Genomic DNA, 27,728 nt, shown 5'->3' on the forward strand with positions numbered 1-27,728 from the left:
TTTTGGATATAATAGCATTTATTGTCTATAACTTTGCAAACAAGTTAAGTTAAAGCCTATCAGAATACAAACAGGAGCAGTAATCCAATAAAATTCCAAAGGTCATTAAAAGCTATTTATATAGCCGGTTCAATAGCCCCACTTTGTACAGAGATATGGAAAGAAAACAGAGTCCAGACAGATTTCTAGTGTGGCAAATTAGGTTCAAAGTAGCAAAGTATTAATAAAAAATATAATTTTAGCAGTACATTTGCTGTGTTTGATCATACGCTTTTCATTTCAGCTTTGGATTGCTATTGTCTCTTTACATTTTAGCTACAGCGACAACAGTATCTTGGTGCTATACATACATATTCATTGTTCTATCTTAACTGCATTATGCTATTGTAGTTTGTATATACTGTAAGCCTTATAGTGAAATTACTGTAAACACAATTTGGAATGTCAATAAAATAAATTGATTTTTGCATCAGTCTCGAACAGTCAGAAATTTTAGTTGACAGCACTGGTGATTATCATTTTGTAAAGTACACACACAAGTAAATTAGTCAATAGTGAAAAACTGCAAAATGAGTTTTAGAGATTTTGGTAAGCAAAAATCAAACATTCTGCATCTTAAGCAAGGATATTTGGTAAGGCCTTGCTGTAATTTGAAGTAAGGACACAGTTATACACATTGTTAGTATCTTCAACAGACTGTCAGCGTGAATTACAGGAATGCATTTTTTTTTTGTAGGTCAGCATCATTGCACAACACATCACCATCATGTTGTAATGCCTGAACACTGACAGATTGTTCTCTGTGATCGGTAAGTTAAACATGCTAACTTCCTTTCCCAGTTGCCAACATGTTTTCATTCGCTTGTCTCCTCTGACATTCAGGTCTAGGCAAAAAGAGGAATAGTATCTTTACACATGAATTATGTCCAGTTGCCTCACTTCTCAGCATCGTCAAAGAACCTCATTTTCTCAGAGTGCACAGAGTCTCTCAGTCGCTGTATAGATGATGCTGTGTCACCAGAGATGGGCTCGGAAGAGTCGAATACATGTGTAATTTGTTTGGTTATAACAATTGTTTCTCTGCTTTCACCTCTTTCACTTGAAGTTTTCGTCATTAAGTGCCTCTCAAACACCGCTCTTTTGGCGCTGTCTGAGTCTTCCACAGTCCATGATGTAGTTTCATTAGCCTCTGATTTTAAGGGAAGGCCTCCAGCTAATTCAGCTTGAATATCAGTTAGTAACTGGGCATGCTGTGCTTCTGGGGTTGCTTGTATATTTGTTGTAATGACGTGTAGTTTTCCAGATTCCAATCTGCACGTGTCTTCTGATGACGATGATATTCCAGAGGACAGAATAGTGATTTTCTCCGGTAAGTTAGGCTGAACTGAGATCAGTTCAGTCCTCGTGGCTGAAGTAAAGATGTTACTGTGTGTCTCTTCAAGCCCAGTAGCAACATTTGGATCAGAATATTTGACAGTTACCTTTGTTGGGGAAGATATGGATGGGCCAACATGCTCACTTGTGACTGCAGAACTTATATCAGCAAAGGCATCCGATGATTGGACAGAAAAGGTGGGGCTAATTTCCTCGTCCCCTGTTCCCCCTACTGGGCTCTTTTCATCCTTTTGTTCACTTTTCTCAGGAGCACTGGTGGCTTCTGAAGGGGAAGACAGGCCAAACTTAGGAAATTTAAACCAACCTGTCCTCTCGGGAGTCTTGGAAATATCTTGTATTGTACTTGCTCCTTTTTCCTTTGCTTCTAATTGCTTTCCAGCATGTTCGCCTATTTCTTGAACTTCTTTTGAGACTACAAGACCTTCTTCAACTTGGTCTGCTTTTGGAACATCAAATTCAACATCAATAGTCTTTAGGATCTCACCAAATGATGTCAGAATCATTTTTGGTGATTTACTTTCTCCTTTTGTTTCAACTTCCATTTTCAGTTGAGCTTCTTTATCTTCTATGTCAGCACGAAGCTGTTCCTCTTCAGGTTTAGACTTTGAGAAGCTAAGCCTGGGCATTTTAAAAGATGGTAGTTTGAATTTACTTGGTGATGGAAGACCCACAACATCAATCTCAGTCTTGGGTGTTTCAGATTCTGATATTATACCTTTGGAATCATCCATTTTAATATTAACAGTCAAATCTTTGTCGGTGGCAGAAATATCCTCCTTAAGTTTAGATCCATGAATGTCAATTGCTTTTCCTGTTTTGGGTGCTTCCATGGTAACATCAGAGGAAGCACTGCTAAATTTTGGCATTTTCAGTGGTGACATTTTTTGTTTTAAAGGGGATCCTCCAGCATCTTTTGACTCTGCTTTAGTCTCAGAAGACTTGATTCCCAAACTAGATGAAGATTGTTTGACTTCTTCTGAGATTTTGACCTCTGCTTTTATTTCTGGCCATTTGCTGTCGACATTTTTTATTGATGATTTTAAATCCACTTCAGGTCCTTTTGCTTTTGTTTGTACAATGCCTAACTTTGGGAACTTAAATGGGCTTCCTTGCCCAGCTTCTTGCTCAGGAGCTTTAATTTCCATTTCAGGTTGTTTAACTTTTATTTCTCCCTCTGAAACAGAAACATCAGCTTGTGGAAGTTCATCACTTAACTCCGATTCTTTAATACTTGACTTTGAAAAAGAAAATCTGGGGAGTGAAAATTTAGTTTTTTTCAAGTTTGTTTCAGTTTCTTCAGCAGGTGGTTCTTCCATTGAAGGTCCTTTGATTTCAGCTTCTACTAGACAGACTTCTGTTTTGCTTGATATAATCTCAGCTTTGGGTGTTTCAATTTTGACATCAATAGATGGGGCCTTATCGGCTGTCCTTGAAAAGGAAAATTTTGGAAATGTCCAACTTGGTCGTTTTGACTTGACTTCAGCCTCAATTGTAGGTGCTTCTGGTAATGAAATAGAACCCTCAGTTTCTTTGCCTTCAATATGGAGTAGTTTGATGTCAGCTGTTACTTCTGGTAAGGAAATATCAACATCTTTTTTTGATAAACTTAAATCTGTTTCAGGACTTTTAACTTTGCCCATTGAGATGGCCAGATTTGGCATTTTAAACTTGCTTCCAGATACCTCACCTCCCTTAGCTTTCACATCTACAGCTACACCTTTAGAGTCAATGCCAGGTGCTGCATCAATTTTAATGCCTTTATTCACATCACTTACTCCCATACTGAACTCATTGTCAGGTTGTTTGACTATATCACCTTGCAGAAGAATAACATCAGTTTTTGGGAGACTGATATCAACTTCAGGGTCTTTTACACTTTGCTTGGAAAATGAAAATTTTGGCAATGAAAATCTTGGCTTTTTCAATTTAGCCTCAAGGTTTGTATCGGTTCCCCCCTCTATGGTAATGTGTGAGGATCCTTTAAGGTCGGTATCTGGAAGATGTACATCTGTTTTGACTTCTGGTAGTATGACATCAACTCTGGGAACATCAATGTTGATATCTTCCTCAGGGGCCTTACCAGCTTTGTCAGCTTTGCCTTCTGGAAGTGTAACATCTACATCTTTCTTCGATAAGCTTAAATCAATGTCAGGCCCTTTTGTTTGAGGGACAGACAATCCAAGACTTGGCAGTTTGAACTTACTTCCTTTTACTTCATGTTCAGATCCACTGGTTTTCAAGGAGATTGAAGGTTCTTTTAATTCAATGCTGGGTGCTGCAACGCCAACTTCAAGAACCTCTTCAGTAATCTCAATATCAGCACCATCTATTTTCATACCTGCTGTTGAACTTGTGACACCAACTCCAAATTTTGGCAGTTGGAATGTTGGCATCTTAAACTTTGATGGTGATCCTTTCTTTCCCTTTGTTTCAATCTTTATCTCAGGAGCTTCAATTCCAACTTCAACAGAAGGTTTTTGTACTTCAACATCAGGGAGTTTGACTTCAGCTTTGGCTTCTGGAAGTGTAACATCTACATCTTTCTTTGATAAACTTAAATCAATGTCAGGTCCTTTGGCTTGAGGGACAGACAATCCAAGACTTGGCAATTTGAACTTACTTCCCTTGCCTTCATGTTCAGCTCCTGTAGTTTTCAAGGTGAGTGAAGGTTCTCTTAATTCAGTGCTGGGTGCTACTATGTTAACTTCAAGAGCATCTTCAGGTATACTAATATCAGCACCATCTACTTTAACATCTGTGTCCAAATCAGGTACTTTTGCTGTGGCACTTGGGATACCAATGCCAAATTTGGGTAATTTGAATGTAGGCATCTTAAATTTTGATGGTGATCCTTTTTTGTCTTTTGTCTCAACTTTGAACTCAGGAGCTTCAATTTCCACTTCAACAGAAGGTTTCTCTACTTCAGCATCAGGGAGTGTGACTTCAGCTTTGCCTTCTGGAAGTGTAACATCTATGTCTTTCTTCGATAAGCTTAAATCAATCTCAGGCCCTTTTGTTTTTGGGACAGACAATCCAAGACTTGGCAGTTTAAACTTACTTCCTTTTCCGTCATGTTCAGATCCACTGGTTTTCAAGGAGATTGAAGGTTCTTTTAATTCAGTGCTGGGTGCTGCAACACCAACTTCAAGAACCTCTTCAGGAATCTCAATATCAGCACCATCTATTTTCATACCTGCTGTTGAACTTGTGACACCCACTCCAAATTTTGGCAATTGGAATGTTGGCATCTTAAACTTTGATGGTGATCCTTTCTTTCCCTTTGTTTCAATCTTTATCTCAGGAGCTTCAATTTCCACTTCAACAGAAGGTTTTTCAATTTCAACATCAGGGAGTTTGACTTCAGCTTTGGCTTCTGGAAGTGTAACATCTACATCTTTCTTGGATAAACTTAAATCGATATCTGGTCCTTTGGCTTGAGGGACAGACAATCCAAGACTTGGCAGCTTGAACTTACTTCCTTTTCCTTCATGTTCAGATCCACTGGTTTTCAAGGAGATTGAAGGTTCTTTTAATTCAGTGCTGGGTGCTGCAACGCCAATTTCAAGAACCTCTTCAGGGATACTAACATCAGCACCATCTATTTTAACATCTGTGTCCAAATCAGGTACTTTTGCTGTGGCACTTGGGATACCAATGCCAAATTTGGGTAATTTGAATGTAGGCATCTTAAATTTTGATGGTGATCCTTTTTTGTCTTTTGTCTCAACTTTGAACTCAGGAGCTTCCATTTCAATTTCAACAGAAGGTTTCTGTACTTCAACATCAGGGAGTGTGACTTCAGCTTTAGCTTCTGGAAGTGTAACATCTACGTCTTTCTTTGATAAGCTTAAATCAATGTCAGGCCCTTTTGTTTTTGGGACAGACAATCCAAGACTTGGCAGTTTAAACTTACTTCCTTTTCCTTCATGTTCAGATCCACTGGTTTTCAAGGAGATTGAAGGTTCTTTTAATTCAGTGCTGGGTGCTGCAATGTTAACTTCAAGAACCTCTTCAGGAATCTCAATGTCAACACCATCTATTTTCATACCTTTCTTCATATCTGGTACCTCTGCTGTTGCACTTGTGACACCCACTCCAAATTTTGGCAATTGGAATGTTGGCATCTTAAACTTTGATGGTGATCCTTTCTTTCCCTGTGTTTCAATCTTTATCTCAGGAGCTTCAATTTCCACTTCAACAGAAGGTTTTTCAATTTCAACAACAGGGAGTTTGACTTCAGCTTTGCCTTCTGGAAGTGTAACATCTACATCTTTCTTTGATAAACTTAAATCGATATCTGGTCCTTTGGCTTGAGGGACAGACAATCCAAGACTTGGCAGCTTGAACTTACTTCCTTTGCCTTCATGTTCAGCTCCTGTAGTTTTCAGGGTGAGTGAAGGTTCTTTTAATTCAGTGCTGGGTGTTGCTATGTTAACTTCAAGAACCTCTTCAGGTATACCAACATCAGCACCATCTACTTTAACCTCTGTGTCCAAATCAGGTACTTTTGCTGTGACACTTGGGATACCAATGCCAAATTTGGGTAATTTGAATGTAGGCATCTTAAATTTTGATGGTGATCCCTTTTTGTCTTTTGTCTCAACTTTGAACTCAGGAGCTTCAATTTCTACTTCAACAGAAGGTTTCTCTACTTCAGCATCAGGGAGTTTGACTTCAGCTTTGCCTTCTGGAAGTGTAACATCTACATCTTTCTTCGATAAGCTTAAATCAATGTCAGGCCCTTTGGTTTGAGGGACAGACAATCCAAGACTTGGCAGTTTGAACTTAATTCCTTTTACTTCATGTTCAGATCCACTGGTTTTCAAGGAGATTGAAGGTTCTCTTAATTCAGTGCTGGGTGCTGCAACGCCAACTTCAGGAATCTCAATATCAACACCATCTATTTTCATACCTTTGTCCATATCAGGTACCTCTGCTGTGGCACTTGGGATACCAACTCCAAATTTTGGCAATTGGAATGTTGGCATCTTAAACTTTGATGGTGATCCTTTCTTTCCCTTTGTTTCAATCTTTATCTCAGGAGCTTCAATTTCCACTTCAACAGAAGGTTTCTGTACTTCAACATCAGGGAGTGTGACTTCAGCTTTGCCTTCTGGAAGTGTAACATCTACATCTTTCTTTGATAAACTTAAATCAATGTCAGGTCCTTTGGCTTGAGGGACAGACAATCCAAGACTTGGCAGTTTGAACTTACTTCCTTTGCCTTCATGTTCAGCTCCTGTAGTTTTCAGGGTGAGTGAAGGTTCTTTTAATTCAGTGCTGGGTGCTGCTATGTTAACTTCAAGAACCTCTTCAGGTATACTAACATCAGCACCTTCTATTTTGATACCTGTGTCCAAATCAGGTACTTTTGCTGTGACACTTGGGATACCAATGCCAAATTTGGGTAATTTGAATGTAGGCATCTTAAATTTTGATGGTGATCCTTTTTTGTCTTTTGTCTCAACTTTGAACTCAGGAGCTTCAATTTCAATTTCAACAGAAGGTTTCTCTACTTCAACATCAGGGAGTGTGACTTCAGCTTTAGCTTCTGGAAGTGTAACATCTACATCTTTCTTTGATAAGCTTAAATCAATGTCAGGCCCTTTTGTTTTTGGGACAGACAATCCAAGACTTGGCAGTTTAAACTTACTTCCTTTTCCTTCATGTTCAGATCCACTGGTTTTCAAGGAGATTGAAGGTTCTTTTAATTCAGTGCTGGGTGCTGCAACACCAACTTCAAGAACCTCTTCAGGAATCTCAATATCAGCACCATCTATTCTTATGCCTTTGTCCATATCCGGTACTTCTGCTGTTGCACTTGTGACACCCACTCCAAATTTTGGCAATTGGAATGTTGGCATCTTAAACTTTGATGGTGATCCTTTCTTTCCCTTTGTTTCAATCTTTATCTCAGGAGCTTCAATTTCAATTTCAACAGAAGGTTTCTGTACTTCAACATCAGGGAGTGTGACTTCAGCTTTAGCTTCTGGAAATGTAACATCTACATCTTTCTTTGATAAACTTAAATCGATATCTGGTCCTTTGGCTTGAGGGACAGACAATCCAAGACTTGACAGTTTGAACTTACTTCCTTTGCCTTCATGTTCAGCTCCTGTAGTTTTCAGGGTGAGTGAAGGTTCTTTTAATTCAGTGCTGGGTGCTGCTATGTTAACTTCAAGAACCTCTTCAGGTATACTAACATCAGCACCTTCTATTTTGATACCTGTGTCCAAATCAGGTACTTTTGCTGTGGCACTTGGGATACCAATGCCAAATTTGGGCAATTTGAATGGAGGCATCTTAAATTTTGATGGTGATCCTTTTTTGTCTTTTGTCTCAACTTTGAACTCAGGAGCTTCAATTTCCACTTCAACAGAAGGTTTCTCTACTTCAGCATCATGGAGTGTGACTTCAGCTTTAGCTTCTGGAAGTGTAACATCTACATCTTTCTTTGATAAGCTTAAATCAATGTCAGGCCCTTTTGTTTTTGGGACAGACAATCCAAGACTTGGCAGTTTGAACTTACTTCCTTTTCCTTCATGTTCAGATCCACTGGTTTTCAAGGAGATTGAAGGTTCTTTTAATTCAGTGCTGGGTGCTGCAACACCAACTTCAAGAACCTCTTCAGGAATCTCAATATCAGCACCATCTATTCTTATGCCTTTGTCCATATCCGGTACTTCTGCTGTGGCACTTGTGACACCCACTCCAAATTTTGGCAATTGGAATGTTGGCATCTTAAACTTTGATGGTGATCCTTTCTTTCCCTTTGTTTCAATCTTTATCTCAGGAGCTTCAATTTCCACTTCAACAGAAGGTTTTTCAATTTCGACATCAGGGAGTTTGACTTCAGCTTTGCCTTCTGGAAGAGTAACATCTACATCTTTCTTTGATAAACTTAAATCGATATCTGGTCCTTTGGCTTGAGGGACAGACAATCCAAGACTTGGCAGCTTGAACTTACTTCCTTTGCCTTCATGTTCAGCTCCTGTAGTTTTCAGGGTGAGTGAAGGTTCTTTTAATTCAGAGCTGGGTGCTGCTATGTTAACTTCAAGAACCTCTTCAGGGATGCTAACATCAGCACCATCTACTTTAACATCTGTGTCCAAATCAGGTACTTTTGCTGTGGCACTTGGGATACCAATGCCAAATTTGGGTAATTTGAATGTAGGCATCTTAAATTTTGATGGTGATCCTTTTTTGTCTTTTGTCTCAACTTTGAACTCAGGAGCTTCAATTTCCACTTCAACAGAAGGTTTCTCTACTTCAACATCATGGAGTGTGACTTCAGCTCTAGCTTCTGGAAGTGTAACATCTACATCTTTCTTTGATAAGCTTAAATCAATGTCAGGCCCTTTTGTTTTTGGGACAGACAATCCAAGACTTGGCAGTTTGAACTTACTTCCTTTTACTTCATGTTCAGATCCACTGGTTTTCAAGGAGATTGAAGGTTCTTTTAATTCAGTGCTGGGTGCTGCAATGTTAACTTCAAGTACCTCTTCTGGGATCTCAATATTAGCACCATCTATGTTGATACCTTTGTCAGCATCCGGTACCTCTGCTTTTGCACTTGGGATACCAACTCCAAATTTTGGCAATTGGAATGTTGGCATCTTAAACTTTGATGGTGATCCTTTCTTTCCCTTTGTTTCAATCTTTATCTCAGGAGCTTCAATTTCCACTTCAACAGAAGGTTTTTCAATTTCAACAACAGGGAGTTTGACTTCAGCTTTGCCTTCTGGAAGTGTAACATCTACATCTTTCTTGGATAAACTTAAATCGATATCTGGTCCTTTGGCTTGAGGGACAGACAATCCAAGACTTGGCAGCTTGAACTTACTTCTTTTGCCTTCATGTTCAGCTCCTGTAGTTTTCAGGGTGAGTGAAGGTTCTTTTAATTCAGTGCTGGGTGCTGCTATGTTAACTTCAAGAACCTCTTCAGGTATACTAACATCAGCACCTTCTATTTTGATACCTGTGTCCAAATCAGGTACTTTTGCTGTGGCACTTGGGATACCAATGCCAAATTTGGGTAATTTGAATGTAGGCATCTTAAATTTTGATGGTGATCCTTTTTTGTCTTTTGTCTCAACTTTGAACTCAGGAGCTTCAATTTCCACTTCAACAGAAGGTTTCTCTACTTCAACATCATGGAGTGTGACTTCAGCTTTAGCTTCTGGAAGTGTAACATCTACATCTTTCTTCGATAAGCTTAAATCAATGTCAGGTTCTTTTGTTTGAAGGACAGACAATCCAAGACTTGGCAGTTTAAACTTACTTCCTTTTCCTTCATGTTCATATCCACTGGTTTTCAAGGAGATTGAAGGTTCTTTCAATTCAGTGCTGGGTGCTGCAATGTTAACTTCAAGAACCTCTTCAGGAATCTCAATATAAGCACCTTCTATTTTGATACCTTTGTCCATATCTGGTACCTCTGCTGTTGCACTTGGGATACCAATGCCAAATTTGGGTAATTGGAATGGAGGCATCTTAAACTTTGATGGTGATCCTTTTTTGTCTTTTGTCTCAACTTTGAACTCAGGAGCTGCAATTTCAATTTCAACAGAAGGTTTCTCTACTTCAACATCATGGAGTGTGACTTCAGCTTTAGCTTCTGGAAGTGTAATATGTACGTCTTTCTTTGATAAGCTTAAATCAATGTCAGGCCCTTTGGCTTGAGGGACAGAAAATCCAAGACTTGGCAATTTGAACTTACCTCCTTTTCCTTCATGTTCAGATCCACTTGTTTTCAAGGAGATTAGAGGTTCTTTCAATTCAGTGCTGGGTGCTGCAATGTTAACTTCAAGAACCTCTTCAGGGATACTAATATCAGCACCTTCTATTTTGATACCTTTCTCCATATCCGGTACCTCTGCTGTTGCACTTGGGATATCAACTCCTAATTTTGGCAATTGGAATGTTGGCATCTTAAACTTTGATGGTGATCCTTTCTTTTCCTTTGTCTCAATTTTGATCTCAGGAGCTGCAATTTCCACTTCAACAGAAGGTTTTTCAACTTCAACATCAGGGAGTTTGACTTCAGCTTTGGCTTCTGGAAGTGTAACATCTACATCTTTCTTCGATAAGCTTAAATCAATGTCAGGTCCTTTGGGTTGAGGGACAGACAATCCAAGACTTGGCAGTTTGAACTTACTTCCTCTGCCTTCACGTTCTGTTCCTGTAGTTGTCATCAAGATTAAAGGTTCTTTTAATTTAGTGCTGGGTGCTGCAATGTTACCTTCAAGAACCTCTTCAGGGATACAAATGTCAGCTCCATCTACTTTAACATCTTTCTCCATATCCGGTACCTCTGCTTTTGCATTTGTACTACGGGCACCAAATTTGGGTAATTTAAATGTTGGCATCTTAAATTTTGATGATGATCCTTTTTTGTCCTTTGTCTCAACTTTGATCTCAGAAGCTTCAGTTTCCACTTCAGTATCATGGAGTGTGACTTCAGCTTTGGCTTCTGGAAGTGTAACATCTACATCTTTCTTCGATAAGCTTAAATCAATGTCAGGTCCCTTGGCTTGAGGGACAGACAATCCAAGACTTGGCAGTTTGAACTTACTCTCTTTTCCTTCATGTTCATATCCACTGGTTTTCAAGGAGATTGAAGGCTCTTTCAATTCCACGCTGGGTGCTGCTATGTTGACTTCAAGAACCTCTTCAGGGATACTAATATCAGCACCATCTATTTTGATACCTTTGTCCATATCCGGTACTTTTGCTGTGCCACTTGGGATACCAATGCCAAATTTTGGTAAGTGGAATGTTGGCATCTTATCCTCTGATGGTGATTCTTTTTTTTCCTTTGTCTCAATTTTCATTTCGACCTCAGCAGAAGTTTTTTCAACTTCAACATCAGGGAGTTTGACTTCAGCTTCTGGAAGAGTAATATCTATGCTTTTCTTTGAGGAATTTAAATCAATGTCAGGTCCTTTTGTTTGAGGGACAGAAAATCCAAGACTTGGCAGTTTAAACTTACTTCCTTTGCCTTCATGTTCTTTTAATTCAGTGCTGGGTGCTGCTATGTTAACTTCAAGAACCTCTTCAGCACCTTCTATTTTGATACCTGTGTCCAAATCAGGTACTTCTCCTGTGGCACTTGGGATACCAACTCCAAATTTTGGTAATTTGAATGTAGGCATCTTAAATTTTGAGTTCTCATTATCCTTTGTCAGATCTTTAATATCAGGATCTTCTGTTTCCATTTGAGCAGAGGGTTTTTTACGTTCAGCATCAGTTTTGGCTTCTTCAAGTGTTTCATCTACATCTCTCTTCAATAAGTTAAAATCAACTTCTGGTCCTTTTACTTTTGGCATTGTTATTCCAAATTTTGGCAATTTGAACTTGCTTTCATGTACTTCGATTTCATCTCCATTCTTTTCCTGGGGAAAGAAAGCTTCTGCACTCCCAAGACTTACATCGATTTTAGTTTTAATTTCAGTCTGTGGTTTGATATCAACTGTTTTCACATCAATAGATGATCCCACAATATCAGTGTTTGGTGTTGGAATGTTAACATTGACACCTTCTGTTGATTTCAGCTGTGTTTCACAAATTTCAATGTCTTTTGATTTATCATGTACTTCATGACTGGTGTTTGCCATAGGAGATCCAAATTTAGGTAGCTTGAACATTGGCATCTTAAATTTTGATGGTGATTCGTCTACATACTTTTCTACAACTTTCATTTCAGGAGCTCTAATTTCGGCATCAGAGGTTTCCTTTAGTTCAGCATCAGAGGGTTTCACCTTCCGTTTCGTTTCTGACAGTTTCATATCTTCATTTTTCTGTGATACACTGAAGTCAAATTCAGACCCTTTTATTTTCGGCATTGCAATTCCTAACTTTGGCATCTTGAACTTGCCTCCTTGCCTATCAAATTCACCTTCTGCCTGAGGATGTTTTATTTCCTGGTCATATTTTTCTGCCTCCATTATTTGTTCTGCAGTACAAACATCTACACTTCCAAGTGTAACATCGGTCTCAGGCGGTGGTGTCACAGCTACACCTTTCTTTGATAGGCTTGAATCCGTTTTTATTCCTTTCACCCTTGGCATGGAGATACCAACATTTGGCACTTTAAACTTGCTACCCTTTCCCTCTCTTTCAAGAGTTTTTGTCTCAGCTTCATCAGGGTTTATATGCTTATCTCCATCGGGCACATTTACACTGGTGTATGTAGTAGTAGCTCCAAATTGAGGCAATTTAACTGCATGCTCTTCAGTTTCTGCACTTTTTCCTTCTTTTCTAATTTCTTTAAGGGAAATATCCACATTTGGTTGTGACTCAAGATTTACATCAAAACCTGTAAGCCTAATGCCATTGTCCTTTTTGGCTGGTGAACCATCTACTGAGTCAATGTATTCAATGCTATCGAGTTCAGGAATCACAACCTCACATACGACTCCTTCAGTCTGCCCCTTGTCTTTTTTAATTTCATCTTTTGATGTCGTTACTTCTTGGAGGAATTCGGTTTTTTCTCCTTTTGCTGTGTCCCCTTTTTGCTGAAAGATATTTTGTTTTGGCAAGACGATTCCAATATCAGGGATTCTTATGTCTGGCTTTGCTATCCCAAAGCTAGGCATTGTCATCTTTGCCTTCTTTGATTTCTTATCTGATTCATATTCAGATTTGATACCCTCTGTTCCTCGTGTTTCATCAGCCTCATGTGCCTGAAGACTAGATACTTTCTCTAAACTTTCCTTTCCCGGTATTATAATATCTTCTCTTTTATAGGTCCCACTTTTAATCTCTTTGCTGCTTTGTTTTTTCTTAGTTTCATGTTCCTTTTCACTTTTTACTTTTGTTTCAGTTAAAAGATCCTCTGAGGTTAATTGACCGGTTGTGATCTGTGGCAGCTTAACTGTAGTCTTGGAAATTTCTAAAGAAGAAGTTGTGTCAAACTTTGTAAGACTTGCTCCATGCTTTGTTTTGGTGTCTACCACTTTTGTAGGCGTTTTCACTGATATTCTTTGAGCATTTGCATCTATCACAGTAATTTCTTCTGGAATAGGCATGCCAGATGTATCAACTTTAGGCAACTTATATCCAGGCAATTTAGAAACTGCCTCTTTCACACTGTCAACATCAATTGACAGTTGCACAGTTTCTGCTTGAAATTCTCCATTCTGTCCTGTATAATTTACCTTAGGTTCTTTAATTCTTTTTGCTCTCGTCTTCACAGACTTATCCTCCATACCTGGTATCTCAATCTCTTCCCGTTTGGGAAGTTGGGTTCTGAAATCACTGCTTTTTGCCAGTCTCTCATAAGGATCATCTGTGATTTCCTCAGCACCAACGTCACCCAAACTGAGTTTCGGCAGTTTGACAGTTTCCCCTGTTCTTCTGTCTTCTTGTTTTTCTTGGATTTCTTTGCCTTTCTGCCTTTTTGCTTCACTTTTCTGTGGATATTTTTGTGAAACTGCAACATCAGATAAATCATGTTCCACCTTAGCATAAAGAGCAGGATCTTCCGTGTGTGTTGTGTGTGACTCAAAGTTTGGGATTAAATCTGATTTTTCAGTTTCAGGATGATCAGCTAAGTCAAAACTTGCCCCTAGTGTTTTTAGCCTTTTTGGTGACGATTTTGCTTTTGCTTCTTTCTTGTGTGATTTGTCCTTCCCCAGAATTTTCATTTTTAATTCAGACCTTTCTTTCTTCTTTTTTTTCCCCTCAGGGGACTTGATATGAGAGGGGCTTTCTTGATCTGCTAGAGCCGCAGTTAAATCTGCTGTTTTCAAAGTGCTATCGATACTGATAAGTTCCACCTTATGTTGAATAGGTTGAGCTTCACGGACCATTAGATTGGTTTCTTCAAGTTGCACATCTTTCATTACTTTCAGATCTTTTTTCACATAGGCTTCAGGCATTTCTCCTGAGGGGCTTTCAAGGCACTCAGGTGAAAGCATATCTGATTCTTGTGTGTGGTGAGTGTCACCACTGATCTGTCCAGTTTGCACATCTGTGTCCTGCTCCTCAGATGAACTTATGCGGCCTCTCTTTGTCAGACCAGGTAGTTTTATTTTATGCTTTTTCTTGTATTTGAGAGCATCCTGAGTTTTTACCGGTGACTCTGTGTCGCTTGTTGTTGGGCTGAGTTCAAGCTTTCTTTGCTCCTCAGCCTCTGAGGAACTGTGAGACCTTGTAAAACGTGATTTTCGCCCTTTTCCAAAGGATGAAAACTTGGGCCACGAAATGCGAGCTTCTCCACGTCTTTTAGTTTTTCCTTGTTCTCTCATCTGTGGAGTGTGGAGGTCTTCTTCCTGTTAAGAAGCATAAAAATTAAAGGTAAGTCGTTACTAAGAAATAATAATAACTAACAAAGAGTTTGAGCAGACAACTTTGAGAATAGTTACAGGTATGACGTCAGATTCGATGGCTGGTTCGGTCTCTGTGATCTCTGGCTTGCGTTTCAAGCAAAGCTTCAGCTTGTATGCCTGAGCATGCTCCAGAATCTGAATGGCATCTTCATATGACATGTTGTCAAAATACACAGTGGCACTCAAAACCTGATCACCTGTGTAGAGAAGACAAAATATTTCAGAAGGACTTTGATGAGCAGACTTTAAGTCCCATTTTTAGTTGATAAAAATTGAAGTGTTCAATAAAAAATAAAATAAAGAATAACATTAACATTTGCTTGTGTTAAATGTACAGTGCTAAAAAAAATTATAGTAACACTTTGAAAACACATAAGATCTCAATGGGAGGAAAAAAATCATGCTGGATATCGACGTTGATAAGAACTGGGTAATGTGGTAGGAATGAAAGGCTTCATCATTTGATTGAAATAAGAATTATCAACTTACAGGGGGCTTAATTCAAAAAGCAGGCTAGTCCATTTTGCCAAAATTTCATTGCAGCAACTCAAAATGACACCCAGTTGTAGTTGGGTGTCATTTTGTGCTTGAATTCATGCATGACAAATTAAGGCAATGCTTCCAGTGAGACAACAGATGTTGTCCTGGGGAATCTCCTTCCAAATCTCGACCAAGGCATTACCAGGTTCCTACAACGGGGTAGCGTTGTACGAACCAAAACATAACATCCCAGAGGTGTTCTGTTGGATTTAGGTCAGATGAGCGTAGGAACCAGTCAATGGGATCAATTCCTTCATCCTCCAGGAACCGTTGCCTACAAGGAGGAACCCAGGATCCACTGCACCTGCATAAGGTCTTGTGTAAATCTGTTTTTAGCCTACTGGAGGTCATTTTGTAGCTCATCCTGTTCCTCCTATCATAAAGGAGCACACCCCATTAAGGAACTCCAAGAAGTTCATTCCAATACCTAATGGCAGTCAGGGGGCTGTCACCTACCCTGTCTAGTCTGTGTATCCCTTCATGAATATGCCTCCCAGACCATCAGTGACCCAGCACCAATCTATTCATGTTGAATGATGTTACAGGCAGCATAACGTTCTCCATGGCTTCTCCAGATCCTTTCACATCTGTCACCTGTGCTCAGGGTGAACCTGCTCTCATCTGGCTCCAGAGTGCTGGGCAGTGAGCATAGGACCAACTAGAAGATGTTGGCAAGTTTGTTTTTGGCCTGCAGGAGGTCATTTTGTAGCTCTGGCAGTGCTCATCCTGTTCCTCCTATCCCAAATGAGCAGATAAAGGCCCTGCTGATAGGTTAAAGGCCTTCTATGGCCCCATTCACTCTCCTAGAGTAACTGCCTGTCTCCTGGAACCTGGAATATTGATGTGCCATCCTGGAGAAGTTGGACTATTTCTCCAACCTCTGCATAGTCCTGATATCACCTCATGCTACCAGTAGTGACACTGACCCTAGCCAAATACAAAATTAGTCAGAAAAGATGAGGACGGAAAAATCTCAGTTGCCTCAACCTGTAAAACATTCCTGTTTTGCGGTTGTCGCACCATTGCCCTGATTAACAAGCCCCTCTGCTACATATCTGACCACATCAGTATCCCACCAGTTTCACTGACTTGATGTTTTACTCTAATTAAAAGTGTTCCTTTAATTTTTTGAGCAGTGTAATTGACACTTGAATATTGCGAATTAAAAATTCTACAATAGCATAACATAAAATCAAATAGAATACAGAATGTAATAATACATAATAATGTAATGTAATAATACAGAGACTTAACAAGGAGCTTTAAACCTATAATAATTTTAATGAGACTAATTTTTAGCCGCAGGTTTACCTTCTTTCAGTTTTAGATTTTTTGAGGCTGGTGACTCTGGCACTACTTCCTTAATGAAAATCCCTTCTTTTCCCCCTCCACCATAAATGAGACCCTCTGCACATCCATCTTTGGCCGTTTTCACTATCACTTCTGATTCAGGGCTCTCAGCTTCCTGCCAACGCAAAAAAAGGACAGTCATTTTACCTTTAGCACTAATATTTTTCTGCAGCTGCATAGCTTGGTAGGATTTACAAATGCAGTACAGAGAGGAAAAGGTGGAAATATCTCACCTTGAGTTTACTCATCTTTGGAGTAGAGCGCTTTTCAAACATGGACCCGAGCCCAGACTTTTTAGTTTTCTTTCCAGTCCTACCTTTGTGGTGTGGGTCATGCTCTGCTTCACACTAAAAGGAGTTTAAGAGGAGCAAAGGAGTTTCAAAAAATAATCTTATAATACTCAGATCAGGAGGGTACATTCATTTATACAGGGGAGTAGCCAAGTTAATGCAACATTGTACAATGCAGATCTCATCTTGGACCACACATTAGCACACAAATCTGTAAAGAGAAAAGGTTTCATAGGAAAGTAAGCAATAGAACAACTAATAAAAACACAATGCTATCTTTCACAGTTTCAACATTTTCATGTGGATGCTGTCCAGAAACAGTCTTCTTCAGTTTCACCTTTTTTTTGTCATTTCAGGACATGCAGTGTGAGTATAACTGAGTCACAAGTTTGTTTTTCTAACTTCATTTATTTTTTGGCCTGAAAAAATAGACCGTTGACTTACAAGCAGACTATTCAATAACTGTGAGTTTACATGCAGTGAAGTAGCAGCGTTATAATTTCCCAGCTGAGGTGAAGGATTAAAAGAAAACCAGTTATTTCTGCCAGAGAAGCCTGATTTTTTTGGTCATGGTTGCATTGTAAACAATGTTTTGTTCTATTGTCTTAACTGGATTTTCAAGAATAAAACTTGTGACGTCTGGTGTCTTGTGTTTGTGTAACATCGGGGAGGTGGGGCTCCCCAATGTTACACCTGAGCTTGGTTCATGCCAAGTGCTTACTCATAGGGGATCATGTAATGTTCTAGGACCTTAAAACATGAAGCGAAGACATAGCTTAAAATATGTGTGGTGTTTCTCTGTACCTCTTTATCACTGTCACTGTATTTTTCAGTCTCAGGAAACTCCTCAACTGGAGATGACCCTTGTGGGCGTGGTCTCTCACTCTCTGCAAACTGAGATGGCTCATCACATATCTGCATGGACATAAGGTCAGTAAGCATGAAAACAAATCTGTTTTCATCATCACCCCAAAGAGATTTCATAGCATTTCATTCAGGTATTATCAAGCATAGAAAGCATGTATTTTTCTTGAGCTGCATATAAAATGTTTTCTTATTAAAACTCATGCAGCTGTACCTGCAGAATAAACAACAAAAAAAAGATATGGAGGAAAATTGGATCCCAGATAGTGCGATAGCACCTTGTGTAGCCAAAAGCAGCACTAACTGGGTGTTTAGCTATTTGGCATTTAAAAACTGTCACATAATTGGTGTGTTTCCTGAGATGGCAGCGTTGGCTAGTCTGTCAGGCCAACACTTTGAGCGAAATACTGTGTGTGTGTGTGTGTGTGTGTGTGTGTGCGTGCGTGCGTGCGTGTGCGTGTGTGTGTATGTGTGTGTGAATGAAGTGTAGATTCTCATTTTCATCATCCATCATCCAAACCAGAAGTAACCAAAAGTTGTTGGTTTCCAGCTGCCATCCCATGATCGGTGACAGCCTTGTTTATATTAGACTGACGTGATCATTTTTCAGTGCAATGTGCAGTACAAATATCAGTCAGCCAGTCCGAATAAATACTATACACTGATTTGTACAAATGTAAGTTGTAGTGGGCTGTTGTTATTTGCCTATCTGTGCATAGTCTCCATTAGCACTATGTCTTGTCTCTATTTGCTTTGCTGTAAAGTTAAAATAACTGTTGTTCAGCATTTATAAGCTCAGACTCCAACATCAACATCATAATCTATCAATCAAACATGGTGGATCCAGTTTTAAGGCACAGGAATATGTGACAGCCAACGGACCGCCTTCAAGCTGAAACTGAACAGTTGATCACTTTGGTGCTCTAGACGCATTACTTCATACAGTCTGTTGTCACTGTATAATACAAAATCCTAAAAACATATGACAACGTTGAGAACATACAGTAGATTTCCTTCTCTGGAATGAAATATTTCAGCTGTTTGTTTGTTTGTGAAAATGTGCTAAATATGGAAAAAGGGGATTAAAATGAAAAGAAAAATATAAAAACAGGACAAAAACAGTAAGGACATAATACACATCTGTAAATGTAAAATTTTATAGTCTGAACTATATGAACTATTGATTTAACAACTTTAATGTTATTATTCCACAGTGTTGATCTCCACAGTGTTGATCTCCCAGTAGGACCACCTACTCCCTTGTCACTCATTCACAGTACTTACACAATGTTATGCCCTTATGTTATGTTATGTTATGTTATGTTATGTTATGTTATGTTATGTTATGTTATGACAGTTTTTCCCTCCGGTTTCAAAAATTTAAAGGAATACTGACACGTGGAAAGATGTTGGTGTCGGTATTCGTGTTGAAAAATCAACATCATTATATAAAGCTGCACTAAAGTGAACAATATCACCAGCTGCAGATGGCTCAGATTAATAATGAATGAAAGTCACAGCACAAAACTTTCAGTAACTAACAAAGAAATGAAATGAAGAAAAAACAAGCATGTCACTTTGTGTCACAGTAAATTCACTTACTGAGTCCTCTGTGGCAGGCTCTGGGCCTTGCAGCCTTCGTCCAGGTCCTGTTCACAAAAAAAAACAAAAAACAATAACATAGTATCTGATATGACATCTGTGTAGTGATACTTTAAATGTAAACTGTCGACCTCTAATGCTTCATTTTCTGCATGCACAAGTTTATCGCGTAAATATTTTGCAGGTTAATCCCTAAATAGAAAATCGCATTAAGTGATTTTAGTCCAGTCACACAGCAGCTAAACAAAGTCTGTCCTGTTACTACAAAACCACAAATATGTCATGCAAAAAGGCACCTGGCAAAAAAAATCACACTCCTCCTTTTACAAAAACAGCAAATAAAATGCACTGAACAAGATTCATTATATTAAAAATTTATTTAATTGTAGCAGATTATACAGTAATGTGCAAAAGTCTTGAGCCACCCCTCATTTCTTTACATTTTGCTAGGAACATGTGAAATAGCTGCAGAGATCTAATGAAACTTGTGTAAACATATATTGGAAATACAGTATAAAAGGAAAAAAACAGATGTGTGTACAATCCTAATGAACATGAACCTCAATATTTGGTATGAAAACCTTTACTCTTAAACATAGCTTGAAATATCCTCTGACAGGTCAGCTCTCTGTCAGAAAAACATGATGTGTTTTTGTAACAAAGTGCCTAAAGATACGATTTAGAACTGATTCTTTGCTAAGTATCAACACTGGTTCATCTCTTGAGTTGGGTCCATTTTTATACTTGAATAAGTCATAGGTCAGTGTTAAGTGGCTTAATAAATAATCAAAAAACATGCCTCTGAAAATGTTCAGATATAATGACATAAAGTGAAAAATATCAAAAAATAGGGATGATTCAAGAGGGATCACTGTCCTCTGTCCTCTATTAGTATGAAAATGACATCATGTAAAAGTAGCTCAGACTTGTGTTTTCTAATCCTTTTCTTGCATGAGTTAAAAAGGCCACAGAAATGATTTGCACAAAAACAAAGCGTAAGACTTCCACCCAGTCTGACCCCTGGCAGTTGTTTTGAGGCTCGGAGACTCTGGAGCCGATGATTAGACTATTTAGAGTTCTTCCTGGCAATAATTCCCTCCAGGGAGCTGCTGCCTCTGTTAAGTGATCCACTGTATTGACCCACAGATTGGACTTTGCAACTTCTCAGCTTAGCCCATCAAGGCTGCCAAAAAGGGAAAGTCTGACTCCAAATGAATCAAGTTAACCAGATTATAATTATTACCTGCTCTATTCAAGTTAATTCCTTTTTAAACAAACCATTCGTTAACGTTATTTTGAGAGTTCCTTTGTTTCAGAGATGTTGTACATTTAAAACAAGGTTTGTCGAGTGGAGAAATACACAGGCATACTCTTTCTAACCGATCACCAGTGTGATTTCTGTAGTTTTATAGTATTGTTGACTAATAAATGTATTAAATAAATTAAAATTAGGAGGCAACTGATAAAAAAAAGTACTGTCAGTAGAAATTAAAGTTGAATAAATTAATGCTACATAGACAAACAAATCATTTTCACTGCAGGAATAATGCTGGTCTATGTGCAGCTGCTTTAGGTGTTTTATTTGGGCATAGGTGATATGTTGCAGGACAAAAACTCAAAAATCACTAAACTGTGTCTAAATTTGGAGCTCAAAAAACCATAATGAAACTGTTAACTTCATTAGTGCAAACACCACATCATATTTTAAAAGCAAAAGTCTTATTTGAAGCAAAAAAAATTATTGTACTAAGTTTTCTTTTAAAGCCATCAATTAAAAACAGAAAGACTTAAAACAACAGAAATATGTGCAACATTTGGTCCGTGTATATGGTAGATCCATATAGTTTCTCACCATCACACTGACACCCCACCCGCTGCATTACAGTGATGTATGTCATGTGAAGAGCTCTCACAGCCTGTGTAAGTGCATTAGAAGAAAGTTCAGGCAAGAGAGTGATGGTTTAAAATCTTCTTACTGCATTAGGATGTGTTGCTGCCTCAAGGTTAAGCCTTCAAGACAGTTTAAGAGCAATGAAAAAGCAAACCAGCTCAGCTTTTTTTCATGTCTGATAAAGTCACCGTGGATTCACGTGATTAGAAATAGCATAAGAGCACATTTATCAACATATATCTATTCATCTCAAAAGATTTTCTCTGTGAACTCAGTGAACGAGCACAACACAGTCTAGACATGTTAAGAAACATAAAAATGTAAGAGTCCTTACAGCCGCCTACACCATTACCTGAAATAGCGAGTGAAAGAGAAGAATCCTTTTCATGCACTCATCCACATCCTTCTCTTTCAGACCAGGTCTGACTGGCAGAAATAGTAAAGATTTTCCCATTATGTGACAGCAAGCAGCTCACCTACCTTAAGCTGCTGTTTGCTGAACTCCTGAACGTAAACTGTGTCAGTCAGAAAAGCTCCAAACTGCTCTTAACCATTCCTGGTGTGAGTGTGGCTGCTAAAGTGGATAAAATGATTTCTTCAACCTAAGACGGACAAAGGAGGCGGGACACTTTAAGGTCGCAGTCACACCTTTCCTCAAGTTGTGTCACTCTGTTGTTTTCCAAAAACCCTCAAGACAACTTTGGTTCAGAGATTTAACCCTTTGGATGTTACTCAGAGAAAAAAGGGAGATTTTGAGAATATGTAATGCACTAACTGTAACTATGCAGACGATTTGTAATTTAATAAACTTAATTTACGTTTGATTGCTAATCATCAAAGAGCTACTACATAGATCCTGAAGATTAAGATTTGTTTATTGACACTGCATGATGTATACAAAAAAATCACAATTCTGTAATTATGTAAGAGCGCTTTGCACAGGTGGAAATTGTAAATAAATGAACAACAGTGATAAGTATTAAATTGCAAAGTGTAAGTTCAGTTTGGTCAGAGCTTTGGGTTTAAAAAAAAGAAAAAAAACTGCCAAATCAGAAGAATTAGTTAAAGTAGTTAAAAGAGTTACTAAATAAATTCTTGATAAGTTCTTATTGAGTCTTTTCTGTAAACAAACTTCAGCAAAAACACATTAAAAATCACTGAAGCCTCTGTAAACAGATTTTTGGGTAAAGACATAAAAGAGCCCTCATTGCTGTGGCACAGGTTATTGCAATACCCTCAGCTAATTTTAAGTTTTGCAGTACCTGAAATTTCCATCTAGTGCCATCCATCATCGGGCAACCAGTTTAGGTCTAATACTTTTTGAACAGCTAATAAAAAGGAGTGCCTTTTAACCTCGACTGCAGTTTGACTGTAGTGCTAATCAACAGATGATAGCACACAAACATGTAAAACTGGGATGGTAAACAGAGGATGCTTGCTTAGCATCATCATGGTTTAATTGTCTTTGTGAGCATCTCAATACAAGGACATTAGAAGTAAGCTTTATACACAGTCATGACTACACAGCCGTTAGGTGCCAGCATGGCTAGAGCCTGGTCCTGTTATTATACAGAAACACAGTGATGGTGTTGTGGAGAAAAAATATGTTTTTTCTTGTTTGCAGTTTTTCCGATCTGGATTTTTATCCACAGTTAAAACTGTAACTCACTGTGGATGGTGTGCGATGTGCTTGTGTTTGTGCATTGTACACTATGGGGGACTGCAATGACAGATTGATACATTCCTTATGTTATTCACCACTTAAGGTGGATGTTCTTTATTCCCGAGTCTGCTACGGGCACTGCACTCGTAGAAACTCCTTTCCCAAATATTTGCCAAACATTTGCAACTAAAAATGTCCAAATAAAATTACAGAGCACAGTTTTTGTTTTTTGTTCGACTTATCAGAGGTTAGAGGACAGCACAACTTAATGTTTCAGTCTGACTTTCTATTATATTTATCAGATTCAAAAGCACCCTCCGTAGATGAGTAAGTCGTTTGTGGTGCAGAACCTGCATGATTTGGTGCTGGATTTGGGTGTGGCTGATCTCTGCGGGCTCAAGCCAGCGTGTCTGCTTTCAAGCAACACTGATGTATGAGCACTTAAAATAAATAACGCAATGCAATGGCATATAAACCTACATATTCTTGTTTATGTGGGTAAAGATTCAAATAAGATCTTAAACAAAAATCTAAACTGTAGAAAAATGAATTCAACTCTTTCAAATCCTGACTGCATCGTGTTGTCCTGTCCTCAGCTCATCTCTTACATAACCACCCTCTGCTCTACTTTGTGTTTCCTGTTTTAAAAGCTCCCTGAAGTCTTCACTAAACTAATATAAAGTAATACAGCTCATTATTTGTGCTCGTGGATTTGGACTCTGCTCCGTTTTTGTTTGGTTTTTTCCTGTGCAACAGACAGACACAAGCTCCTTTCAGCTGGAAGCAGTTTGCTGGGATCCAAATTATAATAGGATTTTAGTCAAGGGAGGAAAAAAACCTGAATTAGATTTTCTGCATGGATTATATTAACATGAGACTCCAAAAGCGCATGCTTTCAATCTATTAATCTGCTTCAAACTTACAGCGAGTTTCGTCACAGCTCTGGAATTTGCATCCTAATCTGCCCGTGTTCCCACGACATGCTGTTAAACAAAAATAAACATGGGAACAGTCCACACCTATAAACTGTACTATATATATATACAACAGTGAGCACAAGATAACTTCCAATTCAGACAGGATCACTGAGTTGTGTTAGGATCTGATGTGATTGAGAATGTGACTGTTAAATTTAGCCACATATTAAAAATGAATTTGTCCAACTCAGGTGTGATACTCCATAATGGATCAGGATCGTTCGTTTTGGCTTCCAGTGTCTTGTTGATCAGCCACTTATCCGGATAACTTCCTCCCTGTCTCTCTTTTTTTATTCCTCTCTCTCTCTCTCTCTCTGACCTTGAGCTTCTCAAAGCAAAACAAACCTTGTGTCATTTTGAGGGAGATTTAATTCAGAGTAGGGAAGGAAGTAAATGAGGAGAACTGTGGGAAATAGAAAGGGGGAGCAGTAATGTCATGTTTTATGCTCCTTTTTACAGCAAGCATCAGCTGAGCCCTTAACTCATCATTTTTCAAGACAGTAAGGAATGTCTTCACCGTGTAATCATGGATGTCCACTAATGAAAAACACAGGAGATTTCCTGTTTATTATAAACACATTTTTCATAATTAGGCAGATAGAAACTTCAGATAAGCTTGTTTATCGTTCTCTCCTGACCCTGAATATCTGATCAGCCTTTTATGTTGGTGAAACTCATTACACTGTTTGACTTTTTGCAGCCTTGGTAAGAACACCTTCCCTAATTATGCTTGTAAGGCACATTTTAAGAAGAAAGTCCGTGCACCAGAAAACATCCTCTCAACTCAAACCACAGAATGACTCATACATGCTGCAAATGTGTAACAGGGTTATTTCCTACAAAATGTTCATTTAAAAACATTTCACATGTGCACATAAACTATATATGGTCCAAGCCCACTAACCCCGACCCAAACAAATCTGTATCTGATTCATTTAAATTCCAAATGGTAACAAACTTAGTAGGAAAAAGGATGCCTGATTAAATTATACAGAGCTATAGAATTCATTTTTCATCACAGGTATTCCTGGGGTTTTTTGGCATGTTTTTGTTTTCATACACATTTCAGTGTATTTTTTTAATCTCCATCTAGGTTGTTTTGTTTCTATTTTTAACCCTGATTTGCTGAACTGCCACAGTAAAAATATCAGGTCTGTTTGTCTTTCAGGCTCCGCTTCAAACAGAGCAGGAGAGAAACGCAGAGCTGCCTGACATCCTCTCGATGATGACATCTTCAAACACTCCCCTGCGCTCTGCAGACACACCCAGCACTCACTGCAGGTCAGCAGCACAGCTCAGCATCAGCACCAACCGCCTTACACTCGCTCAATGCCTCTCTCCATCACACACACGCACGCAAACAAAATCTCTCCCACTGCACTACTGAACCCTGCTGCTCAATCGGCGAATTGCTCTGGGGAGAACGGGCAAAGTCATACGGAGGAAAAACAAGGGGGGGAAAAAAGAGCAGAGAGCGTAAAGAGAACGATACCCACTCGTCCCAGAGGAGGCAGCGTGCCAGTTGGGAAAGGCCAGGTGGAAACAGTCGCACATGATGGCAGCGGGGGTGGCGGAGAGATCGGTGGAGGCTAGGTCCCAGACTGGGCAGGAAGCGGGGACGGACGGAGGGATGGCGGCAGCAGTGAAGGGTTAGGCAGGTGTTGCTGCTGCTTCTTCACCCCCCGCCTTGTCCTCGTGTAGGTCAGCCAGTCGCAGCGCAGTGAAGGATGAGTTGCAGAAATAATCAGAGACAGAAGAGAGTGAGAGAGCTTCTCCTGCCGTCTCCACAGAGCTGTCCACAGAGTGAAGGAAACTCCTTCGCCTGCCCCGTAAACATGGACCTCCAGCGCAGCACACTAACTTAATTATGGGAGGAGCTGCCCCCCTCCCTCAACAAACACACATCCACATGCATCCCTCAGTTCTCCTTCTCCTTCTACTCCTCCTCTTCCTCTTTCTCTTTTTCCGCTGTCCTCTGGTCAGTGTCATTGATTGGCCTAATCTGACAAGGACCATCACGATGTCAGTTTCTGGTTCCAGCAATAACGAGGGGGGGTCATACAGTTGTCAGGGAGCCATAACTGAATTAAATGCTGTGTACACATAGTTTAAAAACCCTTTTTGTGTACAGGAAACTGTAGAGTGTAGAGCAGAACATGGTAGCGTGTAGCCAAAGTCTGTCATGTTGGCCTGCCAGGCTGATAAACTGTGGATGAGAGGTCAGAACAAGCAGACAATCACAGGAGGTATTTACAGGACTGATTATTCAAGTGATAAATTCAATTAAGAATTGAATATGAGACCAATTCAATCACCAGCTGTGCAGCTGCTGTTTTTTTTCTTGTGATTGCTTGGTATAGTATTGTGCAAAAGTATTGAGTCAAACCTCATTTCTGTATATTTTGCTTATAAGGAGACAGACTTTATTTCTTATTTTTTAAAAGTGGTCTTGAGAAATAGTTCAACCACTAGGGGTCAGGCTGAGTGGAAGTCCCAGCTGTCTGCTCAGAACATCCAAACACAAATAAATACGGGGGCTTTGTTTTTCTGCAGTGTGACTTTAATGAATTCAAACAACAAAATTATTATAAAACACGTCTAAATTCATTTCTTATATTGTCCACTGGTCTTGAGTAATAGTTCTTCGATCTTTTTCAAGTATTTATAAATGTTTTCCACTCATTTTTCACTCATCAGTTTTTGTACCTGACTATTTTCAGATTAATGTTTGGGGATTTTTTTTATTAAGCCACTTAACACTGACCCATGAGTCATTCGAGCATAAAAACTGGCACCTAGTGGCACTCTTTGTTGTCTGGCTCACTCCTTTAGCCCAACAACTTAGAACCAATTTTAAATTGTATCTTTAGACACTTTGTTACTTGCAGCCTGTCATAGAAACGCAATTTGTTCCCATTTCTTTAGTAGAATCTGTGAAGGATATCAAAGGTAACACAGTTTTTCCAAAGAGCTATTAGCTGGAAACTTGGCATATCTTGTCACTGTGTGCAGTGTGTCCTTAAAAAATTGAGGAATCTAGAAAAATGGAGGACAAAAGAAGTGGCACACCTAGAAAAACAATATAAGGAAAGAAATCCAGCAAAGCACTGACACAGGACCTTAGAGATGCATCTGAACCTGTAGTTGATCCAGCCACTGTTTACTAAAGCCTCATCAGAAATGGTCTCCTTCAACTGAGACCAGTCTTAAAGGAAGGGAAACAGTGAGAAAAGGCTAGGGTATGCAAAATTATTCAAGAACTGTAAATCACTGAAAATCAGTGACAACGGGTCTTATGGAGTGATAAATCCAAATTTGAAATTTGTGAGGTTTAGTGATTGAATGCAAAAAAGTATCATGCTGAAAAATGGTATGAACAATGATCCCAAACACACAGTGGAAATCATGGATTGGCCTCCCCAGAGCCTGGACCTGAACATTTTTGAAACAGTGTGGGAACATCTTGACAGTGAACGGAATAAACGTCAGCCAACATCCAAAGAAGAGCTTTGAATATCCTTCAAGAAGCCTGGGGAACTATTCCTGAAGACTACTTAAAGAAATGACAAAAAAGCTGCCAAAAAGAGTTCAAACTGTGTTGAAGTATAAAGCTGCTCATACCAAATATTCACTTTCAAGATCGTTAGAATTTCACAAACTCTGTTTTTGCCTTTCATACTGTATTTGCATGCATATTTTCACGTTTCAGTAAACTGCTGCATCTGTTTCCCATTTTTCTAGAAAATAAATAAGGATCGGCTCAAGACTTTTTTTGCAACATCGAGTTAACTTATAATAATGACTAAGCAAATCATTCCACAAATG

The 27,728-nt window shown here is 39.0% G+C and overlaps 1 protein-coding gene and 1 long non-coding RNA gene across 4 annotated transcripts in view; one reads left to right on the plus strand and one right to left on the minus strand.

The window, feature by feature from the left end:
* On the minus strand, window positions 1–27,528 carry LOC100691190 (protein AHNAK2). Of its 3 annotated transcripts, none has more exons than XM_025901116.1 (8): window positions 25,400–27,528; window positions 19,373–19,419; window positions 17,711–17,821; window positions 16,850–16,963; window positions 16,578–16,731; window positions 14,763–14,923; window positions 5,497–14,669; window positions 1–3,765 (listed from the first exon to the last, which is right to left on the minus strand). In XM_025901116.1, the coding sequence occupies exons 1-8, from the start codon at window positions 25,455–25,457 to the stop codon at window positions 936–938; spliced, it is 12,648 nt and encodes a 4,215-aa protein (XP_025756901.1). In that variant the 5' UTR covers window positions 25,458–27,528; the 3' UTR covers window positions 1–935. The 3 variants fall into 3 exon arrangements, with proteins under 3 accessions (XP_025756901.1, XP_025756902.1, XP_019204725.1); XM_025901117.1 differs by having other exon boundaries at window positions 1–4,573; window positions 7,169–14,669; window positions 25,400–27,527; XM_019349180.2 differs by having other exon boundaries at window positions 1–14,669.
* The window catches only part of LOC109196034 (uncharacterized), a 31,428-nt gene continuing 4,434 nt past the window's right edge, over window positions 735–27,728 (plus strand). Inside the window, exons 1-3 of the long non-coding RNA XR_002057511.2 lie at window positions 735–809; window positions 17,740–17,836; window positions 25,072–25,184. This is a non-coding gene — a long non-coding RNA (uncharacterized LOC109196034). The remainder of the gene's footprint in view (window positions 810–17,739; window positions 17,837–25,071; window positions 25,185–27,728) is intronic.

The sequence above is a fragment of the Oreochromis niloticus genome, linkage group LG19 (assembly GCF_001858045.2).
Source record: "Oreochromis niloticus isolate F11D_XX linkage group LG19, O_niloticus_UMD_NMBU, whole genome shotgun sequence".
Classification (NCBI taxonomy): Eukaryota; Metazoa; Chordata; class Actinopteri; order Cichliformes; family Cichlidae; genus Oreochromis; species Oreochromis niloticus.

Excerpts from the sequence above, each read along its gene's own strand:
- LOC100691190 (XM_019349180.2), bottom strand. The coding sequence starts at position 25,457 with ATGTGCGACTGTTTCCACCTGGCCTTTCCCAACTGGCACGCTGCCTCC. Across the intron at positions 16,964-17,710 it reads ACAGTGACAGTGATAAAGAG|TGTGAAGCAGAGCATGACCC; the intron begins GTACAGAGAAAC and ends AACTCCTTTTAG. Across the intron at positions 14,924-16,577 it reads AAATCTAAAACTGAAAGAAG|GTGATCAGGTTTTGAGTGCC; the intron begins GTAAACCTGCGG and ends TTCTCTACACAG.